We start from the raw sequence: 14,396 nt of genomic DNA on the forward strand, positions 1-14,396 counted from the left end.
TAACTTACCATCTCATATCTTCTTCCTCCCCCGTCCCCACCCATCTCATCTTCCAGCAGCCGGCAGACCCCTCCATTGCCGCCCCTACCCCTCGCAACGCCTCATCTACAGCTCTCCCCTGCCCACCACTGCCACCGGACCAGCATCCATCCCGTCTAGCTTGGGGTGAGGAAACCCACCCCGAACCTTAACATCACCTTCATCCTCCGGTGATGGCAGGTCGCTAGCTCAAGCGAGCGAGCTCCCATATCTGGATAACATTCCACAACCATTTCTGTTGCAGTCAACCTAGATATAAAATGCAACTAATAGCATCTTTCCACGTCTTCTGGTGCCAATGGAGTTGTCACCTAATTATTTATACAGCCGTGAGGATTTCAGCAACCCTATTTGTTTCAGTTAGAGATTATGAATGGTAGCTTTTACAATTTCTAGCTAAAACAAACAGCTTCTTGCTATAGATTGTAACAATCTGGATTACATATTGTCACAATCTAGCAATCCATTTCACACCTGATTGTAGAGTCCAAAAGACCAAAATACCCATTAAACTTCTTATGAATTTACCTGCTCTGCCACTCCCACTACCCAAAATAGCCAAAGACATTACAAACTATTGACATTCAAAAGAAACAATCCACCTACCCAAAATCCAAGTTGTCAAACAACTACCAGCTTTTTACAATTCAGATTGTAACAATCCATAATCTAAGCTACTTTTCTAATTGAAACAAACAGGCGCTTAGTTCAATACACCTCCAGATTATGTTGATGAGCCACACATTACAGTTGAATGCGAATTTGGATATAATTCCTGTATATATCAATGCACAGCTTGAAGCTTTGCCTATACTAAAATATAACAATTGCATATTTTCGCACTGAGAAAGAATAATTACAAACCTTACAGGAACGGAATACACAGGCTGTCATCTCGACAGCGTATTCGATACACTGGACCTAACAGCATGAAGGACCATGCAAAGAATAAGTCGTGCTGCCAAAAACTCAGGTTCCCTCTATACCAGAATCTAACAGATGTCAGCTTCCCAAAAGGGGATCAAAACACTATTGAAACAAGCAAAAAAAAATGTATGGCGCAAAAATTTCGTCTTGGGAAGTGCGAGGCATCAGCATGTCACTTTAATGTCAGCGTTGGAGCTAGGCTGTTTTTTTCACTATCCCGCACAGCAATACCTGCATGGTTATTAATGTTTCCATGTTAGAGACCCACTCTACCTGATTGCAGAATTTCTCAAGTTCTGAATTTTGTTTCATTCTGAAGCAGTGTTCTAAAAATGTACAGGTGCTAGTCAGGCGACAGGGTGGAACCTAGCACCTAGGCAGTGATTAGAAGTGCTAGGTGGCAATTAGGCGCTAGGCGGGTGGCTGGCGCCTAATGCCTAGGCAGCCGATTTTTGAAACAGTGTTCTGAAGACAAGTAGCTGTAATGGATCAGAATCATTATATCTACAAATAATTTCAACGTAAGCTTCGAACACGGAACATAATAAAATGAACTTGGATGTTTGGAACAAGCTCGACACTACTTTGATCATGGCGTTCGCATTCCCCTGCTTTTCAGTCATATCTTAAAGAAAACAAGATGCACAACATTGGTATGTTTACTGAGACATTTCTTCAGAATAGCAAATGGACAACTATCTGCAAGACAATAAGCCATCCTGATAGTCCAACGAGTAGGTAACTTATAGACAAGATGCCCATAATCAGATATTTCAAAACCTGTGGTGTTTAGACGATCAATAGAAATACCACCAGTAGTCCCACTCCCATGTCGTAAAGTTCCATGTGGTTTTACTACCCATTAATAACTTACTAGCTCCGACTTACGAACAGCTGCCTGGACCGCCAATACCAGTGTAGACCACCAACACCAGTGTTTTTGTATTGCTACTCAACCACTACAATAGTGTTCCATGTCCATCCTACCATGCGTTACCATCCGCTTTCCTATATGGACATCAACTCATAACAAGTACCAGCTAACTAATAATAGCTGATCTAGTGCCACATTTTTCCAAAACCTACACATCGATCCATTTCCAAAATATCCAAACCTGAACGTGCACTTGGACTGATTTAAACCCATTGATATATCAAGTAGTGCACAATAAATTGCTCGCTTGTTGTAACAGCGAAATGCACACTTTGGCCAGTTTTTAACCCCAGTTACGGCCAGGGATTAGTTGGCTATTGCTGCCAACACACAGAGGACAAGCCAAGTTCCTAGTTTTTAAATCACACAAAAAAAAATGCACAAATGCAGATATTGACATCAATGACAAAAGCGAAACCTATGAAAAAAGGGCAACAATAAGAAGGAATAGCCAAAGCAGTACCTGCACAGAATTTTATGCCAAAAATAGCAATGTTGTGAAGCACTTCCCACATGCCATATTTTCCACCATTGAACATTTGCAGACATGAGTCAGTTCCTAATGTACAGTCATTCACCAACAGCCGTCCCAAAATTCTCAGCCAAGAATTCATCAAGAAGACCATAATTTGGAATAGTTTCCGCACTGAAGTTATCAGTAGGCAACTTCCGGATACATGCGAGAATGAGCTGAACATCTCGGCATAATCTGTGTGGCATCAATCATTGAACAACACATTTTTTTATAAAAAAAAACAGATATGTAGTGAACACTAATGGTTGAAAATGAGAATGTAATTGAGTCCTTTTTTTCCCTCTGTGAGAAGGAATGACACAAATTAGGCAACATACCTGTTCTTTGCCTGAGGAGTACTGACTTCCAACTTTGAAAATGCTTCTGTAATATGTGAATGGAATATTTGAACAACTTGCCTGGATTGCACAAGAGTAAAAATAAATCAGCAGCCTGGAAACAACAATTAATAATAATCCATTGCATAAATAATGAAAAAGTACCAAGGCAAACCTGTTGTGAATATCAATTTCCAGCCAAGTGATTACTACACAGTATACATAAAGCCGAGCATACAAATACTGGTTTTACTAGCAACAAACTTGGGGAAGATGGAGAGACGAGAAGTGGAAAAAATAATATCTTACAAATTGCTTTCTCAATTTTAAGAAACGTGACATTTAATCATTGTAGGTTTCAGTGTTTCTATGAGATGTTCTACATATCATAAGGAAGTTAAGTAAATACATGCAAGGCATGGCATTCTTGAATTGCCAAGAATACCATAATTCTCAAATAGAAGGAATATATCGCGTGATGATCCTAGAGATAGCATAGTTTGTCAAACGTGCTAAAGGAAAGGAATGGTCAGAAGTGAAAAACTTTTACCTGAATATTGTTTGCACATCAACCTCAAGCAATGTTTGGGAAAGGATACGATGCAAATAAGTTACTTCCTGCAAAATATTTGCATTCAGAATCTAAATAAAAATTAACTCAAGAAAGTAAACAACTGAACCAGTGAAAACATATCCCTTGCTTGAGTTCTGAGGGATAAATGACGATAATAATGATCTTAGTAACAAGATCATAGACTGCAATTTTTGTACTTAAGCAACAAATGAACCTATACTCATCATAAAACAATACATATATGCATTTGGGCTTTTCATAACTTTGTATAAATGTAGATGGAAATTTGCAACAAAATAATAAAAAGATAATTTCCATTGATAGTCGACTAAACTGTAATACCTTTGTAACAGCTTTAGCAAATTGACTTGTCTGCAAATCATTATCCTCTGGTCCATTCCAACCTTCCACAATTTGAGGTAGTTTTCTGAGATTTGCTAGCAATCTCTCTTTCATTATCTGGACAAGCTTGCTGTGAATTTCATCTCGATGAATCTTGTAATCCTGTTAGTTCTTAAAAACTTGTAAGAAATGGCATTAATGCAAGGACAAGTAAAAGATGGTAGCACTCAGGACTCATGAGTCGCCTTAAGTCCTTAACTCATGAATTGTCAATACATAAATAAGAATCGCACCTGAGTGACTCTATCCAGTTCAGACATCAACAGATGTTTGCGTGCTTCAGTTATTTTCAGGAAAAGTACTCGCCTGATATCTGCAGTTTCAAGGAAAAAGTTAAAACATTGGAAAGCCAAATACCATACACTCCCTCCGTTTCATAATATATGTCCCATCACTCAGGACTCAGCGTTTAAAAATACTTTTACATGACAAGAGTGTAGTTAGTAAGTATTACAACGTTTCCACTCTCTATCCCTGCTTTAATGATATGAAAGAGGTTAAGTTAGTTGTGCAATGTCATTTCATATGGGCCCAGGGAATAATTTATCATTAATGTTTTTGTTAAAATCAAAGGACGATCCTAAAAAAAATAAGATTGTACACAATAAAGAAAGATAACTTGCAGAGGATTTAAAAAAACATTTACCTGGAATTAGAGAATATATAAAACTAATAATTTGACTTGCCAATGCTAAATGCTTAGATGTAATTGATTTAAGACCAGACACCTGCAAAGCAAAGCAGACAAAAATATGTCAACTTATCAAAAGCATGGCAAGATTAAAAAAAAAACTGAGCGGATACATCAAATAAGCTCAAGATTGATCAAGTCCTTAGGCATTACACTACATGCACTGAAGTATGACTGTTCTAACAAAACAATAAACATTTCATTAAAATATTGTATCGATATATGAACTACCAATTTACAACCTGTTTTGTCCCATGCAGTGATGCAGTGACGCATGTGATTGTTTGAAAATGCAGACAAACATTACTCACATCAAGTGAAAAAACATGGTAAACATTGAGATACTGTAGTAAATGAAACAGAGAGGAGGCATTATTAATAACTGAAATGGCATACTACAGTACCTGCATGGCCCCTGCACCAAGAACAAGTTGGCAAGTCCTAGTGTTAAAAAGCTTCAATATTTCCACAACACGTTGGACTACCTCAAAAGATAATGATGGCAAACATTTACTGATGTCAACATATTCTGATAACATCTTCAACAATATCAAACCACTGCAGCCAATAAAGTACTGTTAGGGAGAGGAAGAGAGAGAGGCGGCAGGTCATAAAAGAGAAAATATGCTTTATGTTAAAGATACATCTCATAAGAATACAAATAGAAACACAAGATATAAGAAGCGAAACAAAAAAACAAAAATGTACAATTATATGATATAGTACCCATTTTAAATTGAATTAGTACATCGTCGGTGACTTAACACATTATATAAATTTTGAATAGCAAAAAAGGAAATTTATATACGATTTTTTTTTCATTTCAGAAGTACAACGTTCATAAGTACAGACTGAATCTTGAAATGTCAAAAGGTAAATACAGATGACTAACCAGTTTACCATATGATAGCCAACACCTCCATGTACAATAGTTTGCAAGGTTGACCTAGGATTTCCATCAACATTACTTTCAGTCTGGGGTGAAGTGGATTCGACATTGCTTTCATGGACAATTGCAGATGTTACTTTGGCATTATCAGCATTATTTTCAGCTGAATATGTCGGTTCCTGACTTGTAGGCCCATCATCACTGAACTTTGAGTTATCATCAGTGCTAGGCATCTCCATGCCATTAACAGAAGAATAAGTGGACGAAAGTGAAAGAACAATTGCTTGAAACTCTTCAGGAACATCAACAACAACCCACGTCTCTTGGTCAAGAACTGCCTTGATTTTTGTCATCTTCAAAAGGACAATAAAAGTTTTTGTTTACAGAAACAAAATTGCAGAACTATCTTACTTTTTAGACAATTCAATTTAGCCAGTCATAGCTATAGTACTTTTTAGACAATTCATGATTCACACAATTTTAACGGCTAGAGATGATGCACTTCGTTAACCCTTGGTATCTTTGACTCCAACACTATTTTACTCTCAAAAGTATTTGATAGCAAAATTAATTTTTGCTTACATAGGAGTGCCATAAAAGAATTGCATGTTTGCGCTGTTTTCAATTTGATGGACAGCCAATCAGCTATAATTGAGGGAGAAAGTTGAGGGTTTATATTCCTTCCAAAAGAGTGTTAATTCAAGTCTCAGACATAATAACCATCAATAGTTCAAATTGATGAAATTCGAAGAATAGAATTTTAACTTCTATAATCAAATTGCAATATGGTAATACTGACCCGAACGCTATGTTGATAGTCGACAAATTGCTTTGATTGTTGCTGTAGGATTCCACGAATATTGTATACCAACCTTCCTCCAATCTACAAGAATAAGAGGCTAAGATAACATCATAACTTGCTTCTATGCAATTAATATGAATGAATTTGTGTATGTTTTTCAGACAGGAAAACAAATAACCTTTTCAGTAGCACCTATAAATTCTTCTGTTATATTATAGATCATCAAGAATTCCTGAAGCCTTAACTTGGGATGTAGAGCAGCACGCACACCTAGGAGTTTAGCCCATCGTCCATGGGCAGCATCACATGCAGCAAAAACTGCTTCAGCATTTTCTCTCAAGACATCAGCCCTGCACCAAATGCAAACGGTGATGCACCATTTTGTATGATCCAATATAAATAGTTCAGATATACAATGCACAAAAGCTAGAGAGTGATTCGATGTGTTAATCTGTTACAAGAACTGACTTACAGCAGTAACAAGACACCAGCAATAAACTTAGATTGCAATTCTGTATGGAATAGACAATACAGGACACTTACAGCTTAACTTACCGGACATTCTTTATTGAATTAATAATGGACAAATCATTTGCTTTTCCTTGGATGAATGGGATCTTGGAAGTACTCCGTGAAAGAGTATTAGAGACCCGTGAAGAAACACCATTTTCATTGTCTTGGGAAACATCAGAAATTGAGCCACCATGCTGTACCACAGGATTACTAACATCAACAATTAAGGTCCCATCAAGGTTTCCCATGATCCACTCAACTATTCTTTTCACTTCAGCTGCTTGCACTAAATGTACCTGAAATTATGAAAGAATGTTGGTCCCATGATTTCTTTGGTTTTATTTTTTTACAAATGTATAATAGAACCTAGTAGGGAGTTTTGCACTGGATATGCCCCATTTCATGTAAGGTATAATTGCCTTAAACAGTTGGTGCATGTTATAAATGCAAAGAAAACAATTAGGACATAGGATATAGTGACAAATAGAAAGATTGTTCTAAGAAACCAAGTAAGCCAGGATAATAGCTAAAACGTGGTAAGGCTGATCAATCCAGACTTGAGCACTGACCACAAGAAGAGACAACTATTAAAATTAAACTTTACCCAGGATCTTCATTCTACAAAGAAAAATGTGGAATTCTTACTAACAATTATTACTTTACCTGTACTATCCTAAAAATGGCCGACAACAGTTGAACAAACCCTTCAGATGACAGACTTCGCAATTTGTTTGCTAAGGACTGGCCTCCAGCTGCAGTTCAGCAGTTATATGTTTAAGTTAAAAGGATATGGGAAATTTAACATAAGAAATAGAAAACTAAGAACAGAAATGTTGAAAGGGTGGAAAAAAAGACCATCAGAATCAGCAGCTCTGTCCCTAGTTACTGAATCAGAATCTATTGGTCTGGCAGTTAAAACTGGAAGCAAGTCTGCTACTGTGGCTTTGATTGAAGCTTTCATAACAGTAATAAGTGTATCCCGGTAAATTCTAAGAACTGCAGGAAGTTTGTCCTGGAAAAAAAATGAACCATATCATTTGGTTTCCACATAAATATTGTCTATTCACTCATTGAGTATACAAATGTATATAGTATCTAGAAACAAGTAAACATGATGTCCCAATACTTAATTGTATGCACTTAAAGCGCTGTTCTAAAAAGCAACCTTGATGAGGTCTACCTTGAGATACAAGCACAGAAGTCACATTCAAGGTTTCGCAAACCAATTTAGCACACCTTGAAATGCTCTATAGCCTTTATAGCGACCAGACAAAAAAAATGTTCTTCCATGTGGCTTCCAAGAAGACTCCTTTCATCCTTTTTTTCCACGAACGCGCACAAAAACTGCGAGTCATTGTATTATAGGAGAAACTCCTCTCACCTTTGAAGTCCAAACATGTCACGACTGACAAACTTCTAGCAATATGTCCTCATATGAAACAATATATGGTACATTTGGTACTCAAATCATTCAGCTATCTGATTCTCTATAATTCATATTGCCTTATCAATATTTTTCTTTTTTCCAAACCATTAAACCACATTTAAGGATGTATAATACAACAGCGCTACAAGGTGGGGAAGCCACTTGCTAACCACTTTTTGTTAGTTAGAACGTTGACACAAAGGAGACCTTAAACATTCAAAAAGTGAACTTCCCTTTCTGCCCAAATAAACTTTGAGGATATATTATGTATATATGCCCTGTTTGGGAGGACTTAGTCTCTTGCAAGTTACAAATAACATATTCCAAGATGGGCATGTTTGGCTCATCGCCACAGTTTGCCAAACTTTATGTTGACAGGTCTGACCAGTTGTGCAGAGTGTTTGATTTGCTACCACACATCTGGCATGCTAAACCTTTTCCTTAATTGGGCCCAAGCTGTCAGTGACTCGTTTACGTGCAAAATTTGCCACATTTACGGCGAACGTTTTGTCTGCCGCAATAGTGGTGTGCCACAAAAAGGTGCGGCAGACTATGGGAGTGATCCAAACAGGAAACCAAATCTCAGTGTGACTTCCCAAAAAGAAAAAGAAAATCCAGGAAACAGATCTGATAGTTTGCCATATACAACGGAAAAGGCATTCTGTAAACAGAGTAATTCAAAAGCAGCAGCAAAGATATGCCTAGTGCGAAGTTTGAAGAAGTTGCATAAAATGTTAAACAAGGACTCATTTGCAACTGCACCCTATACAAGCGGGTAACATAAGGTTAATTAGTGTAAGATAATGACAGAACTAACCGTTCTCAGCAGACAAATAATGAGGGGGAGGAGTCGATCTCTGAGAATAAAACTTTCCTCCTCATCTATGTTTACCTGCAGTAAGATTGTGAACATTGAAAGAAGAGAACAAAAGGTGCTGAAAATCTGTAACTTACATAATGTAGCAGTTTAAAAGCGAAGCAATAATCTAAGGGTCTGTTTGGCAGGGTATCCCTAGCTCCACAAATTCAAGGAGCCGGAACTGGGGGTACACTAGGGGAGTTTGGGTGAGCTAATTTTTTTCATTTTAGACTAGAAATGGTCTAATGGAGGCTTAAACCACTTTATTTTAACATACAAACCCCAGATCTAAAGTGGAGCTGGGAGCTGGAGCCCTGCCAAACATTTCGAGTTATGTGGTGAAGCATTTCAGACCATTCTTGTTAAAAAAAAATAACTATTTCAGCTACTCAAGAGTAGTTCATTGCAAGTTCGGAAAGCATCACAAGTACTTGTAAATATCCATGGAAGTTATAGGATATGATAAATGGTGTAGTAATGAAATTTACTAAATCGTGTAACACCGCATAAAGTTTATTTGTTTCCACTGGACACATTTCAAAGACAAAAGTTTGGCCATTAATTCCAAGAGAACTACAAATGAGCAAGAAAAGAAATGAAAAGAATTTAGTCTCAATACGAAGAGTCCCTAAATTGGTCACTTTGTTCCTTCCCTTGATTCAATTTTGCTTCATCCAGTTTCTTCTTTTATAAAGCTCACAGGAAATGGGTTAAAAAAAAAAAAGATGCTACGATGTGAATCCTCTGTTTTGAAAAAAAAAATGTTAAAACAGTATGAATGGAGACTCTATTCTGCAAAATCACTAAATCCAACATGAGTGTTCTCAACCAAAATTTTGTTGGACACAATACACAAACATAGTAACATACAACTTAGAGGATACAGGAAAAGTGTCAAACAGACTGCATACACCATGCATATCACTAGAAAATTTTGTGGCAAATACAAGATAGCAGTGCATCTGCATTCCACTAAAATCAGGCATTGATAGGCCAACTAAGAGCTATATGGAACTGTAAGATTAAAATGCACATACCTCATGCTCTGTCCCACTCAGTGGACTGGAAGACTTTCTTTTCACATTTGATAAAATCATTGCATCTATAGCTTTTCCATCAGGAACAGCAGCATGCACAAATTCTGCTGAAAGAATGCTACAAGAAATCAATATTATCAAGTTAAACAGCAAGTTACCGATAGATATAAGATATATGTGAAGAATGTCACTATTCTAATGGCTAAATAGAGAGAAATTCAAAATAACAAGATCTTAGATGGTCCTAGATTGATAAGAATAGTGCAGTTTATTTTCCAGAAATAGGTGGGCATATGTTACACTTGCAGCGAAATGTAACCTCCCAAATCATTGCACTGCATACAAACCAGAATGCTTTATATCCTTGGTTTAATCGATGTACTTGAAAGAATAAAACTTTTATGCTGAGAAAAGGCCTAAATGGAATGCAATAAAATTGGAATACATTCACACATAACCAATTTGTTAGATAATTAAGAAGCAATGCAGTCCCATTTTCCCTCGATAGATCCGACTGCTATGCAATAAGGCACCCAAATCAATGGTTGATCTATTCAAAAGAAACAAGTTATATATGGCTCGGTATTATAGAGTGTAGACATGATGCACATATTAACAATGCTAAGCCTAGTCAATGATCCAACATATTGAAGTTCCCTCAAATAAATCACAACACTGAGAAAGGATGGGATCCATTTTTCACATTGGAACGAAATGGTATTTAAAGCACAGATACTACTTGGTTCCTTTTTAAAACCAGTCAGTTTATCTACACGGCTAGAGATTATTTCTCAAGTTTTCAATCAGAATCCAGTCATCCACAATGTATGTTAAAGGCCCAAAGCACACAAACGCCTATGTTTCCATGTCAAGAGTACTCATGCAAATACTCATGCGATCTAAAAGGCAGTCTTTGTGTTATAAGTGTGCATCCTGTTGAGTATCCGAATATATGATTAGTTCATTAGAAAATACCTGTTCACTGAATCTAGTGATGTTCCCAGCTGATCTCGAATATTTCGAAAGCAATAAAGCCCAGAAAGTTCATCAGTATCCTGATTGACAAGATGAAATGTTTATGGATCATCATAGTATAAGTTACATGTGTTGCATGTTTGAGGTAGCTGCAGTAAAAGATGAAGTATTTGTAGGTGTATGGCAATTAAACTAAGAAATTTGATTCATTACAACACCTCATTGTTGATGTATCAACAGTACACTGTATCAGACCATACTAGACTTAGAGATCGGTAACTTACTAGCAAATTTTGCAAGTCATCAATGACATCAAGGGCACCAGCACAATCTGCTGCTACGACAAGCTGCAAATGTAGCACAAGATTAACGAATGAAAGCATAGAACAAGGGGATAATAAAATAAAAGAATAAAAATAGGTTTGTTGCAAGAATTAAATATTTAGTACAAAACCATTTTTCTTTGTTACGGCCAAAGTCTAAATAGCTTCATTCCAGGAATGCCAGGAAGTCAACTCAGAAATTATATATAAGATCTCATATTCACGTACAGGTTTTTTGGCTGACATGGATGATAATGAAGTTCACTACCAGGAAATAATACCAACTTGTGCCATGGAGCCAGGAATGCCATGTGTGGTTACTATTTTAAACAGTGTTTCTAGGTGGCCATGCAGACAGACTTGACTCTAGGCCACTTCGCATTGAGAATCTGAGCAATACCCAGATCATGTCTTACAAGGCATATTACTCAACTTCCCCAAACAGAGCGAACATAACTTTTCAGTAACAACAACTTATGTATAAGGATGGCAATTGGACCCATGGGTCCGGGCCCCCAGCGGGTTCTTTGCTCGGTGGGTGCGGATCCAGGTCCAAATTCGCGCCCATGGGTCTAGTTGGATGGGGACCCGAGAAGGTATGGGTCAGTAGCGGGATTTAGAATGCACCCATGGGTGCCCATCGGGCCCTTGAAATCATGTAGAGGCCTCAAAATATTCATCCCTTATAGCCCAACCCAACAAAAGAAACCCTATCTCTAGTCCACCACCACCCCCAGTCCATTCGGCGCTGCCACCTGTGGATCTGTCCAGGCCGACCTCCCCATCTGCACGAATTGACGCTCCCCTCTTCCGGCCTCCTGCCCTCCTCGGCAGCTTGGCTCCTCACCTTCTGCCCTCCTCAGCAACTCGCCCCTGCCGCAGCCAGCCTCCTCACCTTATCGCCCCTGACGCAGGACAGCTAACGGCCAACGATGGACGCAACATGTCAGCGCACAGCCGCACATGCACCAGGTGGTGACCATGTATGCGGCCAGGCACTGGGGCCCTTTGTTGCACTAGCAGTAACACATTAATGCAGCAGCAATGGGAGGCACCGTGGACGGCCACGGGCACCGACCAACGCCACAGCCGGCGCCTTCGCGCGCCAAGTTAGCGGATTTGTGGTTGTGGCGGAGGGGGTGGGAGCTGGGGAGGTTGGGGTTCAACCAGACGATGGCAGGACAACTCCGAAGCGGACACACAGGGCGGCTGAGCCGCCGAAGAGGAGAGCGCGAAACCGACACGTGACGCGACAATGTCAAACCCAACGGGCACCCAAAACCCGGAGGGCACAGCTGCAGATTTCTGCCCGTTAGCCATATCGGGTGCAGGTTATTGTTTGTGTTCCATGTTTCATTATGGGCGGGTTTTTGCTCCACCCGCCCTGAACCCGACCCATTGCCATCCCTACTGATGGATGGAACTTCACTTTTCTTTTCTTTGGTCGTTTGGGAGGAAGGGGGGGGGGGTAATGGTCCATCAATAACAGTTTATTTCATCTCTACATTTTTCTCATATAACAACTCAAAAATTTTCTCATATAACAACTCAAAAATTATCACATTGTACTTCCATGTGAGGCTACATTTGTCATTTCACATTTTAATGGTCATATGTAGCGTGGTCCATATATCCCAACCATTTCAGACAGATACATTACTGATCAACAAGCAAAATGCAACGCGGGCACATGTTGTCTGGTAAATGCACTCACCAGCTTGAGCGCAGCGAGTGCCTGGCTGACGTAGAGGATAACAGTGAGCTTCTGTTGCAGTGCGACAAGGTTGCCCCTCATCACATTGAGCTCCTGCACCTGCCGGGCGGCTCCTACAAGGTCCCCCGTGAGCACCCGGACTACCTCCCTGAGCTCGCGGATCCTCCCAACAGCCGTGACAATCTCCCCGTCGAGCCCACGCAGCCGGCCCTGCGCCTCGTAGAAGGAGTCCGACCGCAGCGCGATTTCCCGCACGAGGTGCGCCTCGACGACGTCGAGGTGCTGGCCGAGGCGCTCCTGCAGCCCGTCGTCGTGAAGCGGGCAGGCCGCGCTGAAGGTGGGCCCGTCCTCGAGCGCGAAGTCCTCCTTGAAGAAGAGCGCGGGGACCTCGCGGAGGCAGGCAGCGAGGCCGGAGGCGGCCGGAGCGCTGCCGTCCTCGGAAGAGGAGGCGGCGAGCTCAGCTTTAGCGTGGAGGCGGATATCGGCGAAGCGCGCGAAGGGGTCGGAGACGGCGGCGATGTAGGGCGCGAAGTCGGCGCGGGTGACCTCGCAGGGGTGGGCCGGCGGGGGAGGCGCGTCGGGGAGAGCGGCAGTGGGGGGCGGCCAGGGCAGCCAGGCGGCGGAGGGGAGCGGGTTGTTGAGGAGCGCGGTGATGGACTGCGGGACGCCGCCTGGGGGCCCAACGGAGGTGGGGGAGTCGGTGGAGGAGTTGTAGGAGGCGGTGGAGACGGTGCGGAGGGGCGGGCGCGACGCCATCGCGGCGGCGGTAGTGTCAGCGTAGAGAGGGCGGAGGCATGGAGAGATCGGGATCTGGGAGGCGCGGCAGCGAAGCCAAGCTCGAGTGCGATGTCAGATCTGGCGGTCAGGTGGCAAGAGGAAGGGGAGAAGAGAGGGAGGGGAAGTAGATTGTTTGCCTCCTTCCTTTCGTTTCTCTCGGACTCTTCTTGCTTTACAAATTTTCGTCAAACTAATCGATACATGTTTAAATTTGATTTTTTTATTTTTCTTTCTAAAAACATTATAATGCAGTTCCCTATCTCTGAATCTTTTAACTACAACAGAAAATAGCAAGAAAATTTAGAGAATTGCTAAGAGTGGACTAGGATAAACCTGTAATTCTTCTCTAGCCCCTTTTACCTACTTCCTACCCAATCTCATATCGGATTCCTTTGCGATCTAATCAAAAGTATCAAAACTAATAAGAGTCTTGAAATGATGATATAGGAAGGTAAAGGTCCTTGTGGCTGAGTGGTTCCCCCTCCCCCCCAAAAAAACCTGATTCCAAGTAGATCTTGCACTCAAAAGGCATAAAGTTCCAATCGTTGGCTTTTGAGTTAATGAGAGACGCAATAAAATTCTAGAATATAAAATGGTTAAACTCATCATATGTTTATTGGAGCAGTCATTAAGGAAGGTAATTGTTGGTGCAATCGAGCGGT

General features: G+C 40.4%; 1 protein-coding gene across 1 annotated transcript; it reads right to left on the minus strand.

Annotated features, from left to right (window-relative positions):
* Nucleotides 1-783: 783 nt before the first annotated feature.
* LOC133888860 (vacuolar protein sorting-associated protein 54, chloroplastic-like) lies at nt 784-13,843 on the minus strand. The gene is made up of 19 exons (XM_062329234.1): nt 12,958-13,843; nt 11,205-11,267; nt 10,921-11,000; nt 9,946-10,063; nt 8,867-8,941; nt 7,479-7,635; nt 7,287-7,375; nt 6,666-6,919; nt 6,289-6,460; nt 6,108-6,191; nt 5,312-5,661; nt 4,824-4,977; nt 4,375-4,456; nt 3,962-4,041; nt 3,669-3,830; nt 3,303-3,370; nt 2,753-2,833; nt 2,364-2,609; nt 784-1,197 (listed from the first exon to the last, which is right to left on the minus strand). Exons 1-18 carry the CDS (start codon nt 13,711-13,713, stop codon nt 2,471-2,473), a joined length of 2,964 nt encoding a protein of 987 aa, XP_062185218.1. The 5' UTR covers nt 13,714-13,843; the 3' UTR covers nt 784-1,197; nt 2,364-2,470.
* Between the last annotated feature and the right edge of the window lie 553 nt (nt 13,844-14,396).

The sequence above is a fragment of the Phragmites australis genome, chromosome 13, assembly GCF_958298935.1.
Source record: "Phragmites australis chromosome 13, lpPhrAust1.1, whole genome shotgun sequence".
Taxonomy (NCBI): Eukaryota; Viridiplantae; Streptophyta; class Magnoliopsida; order Poales; family Poaceae; genus Phragmites; species Phragmites australis.

Coding starts and splice junctions, on each gene's coding strand:
- LOC133888860 (XM_062329234.1), bottom strand. CDS start 13,713: ATGGCGTCGCGCCCGCCCCTCCGCACCGTCTCCACCGCCTCCTACAAC. Junction 11,001..11,204: donor ATGACTTGCAAAATTTGCTA/GTAAGTTACCGA, acceptor CTTGTCAATCAG/GATACTGATGAACTTTCTGG. Junction 4,457..4,823: donor TTGGTGCAGGGGCCATGCAG/GTACTGTAGTAT, acceptor TTTGCTTTGCAG/GTGTCTGGTCTTAAATCAAT.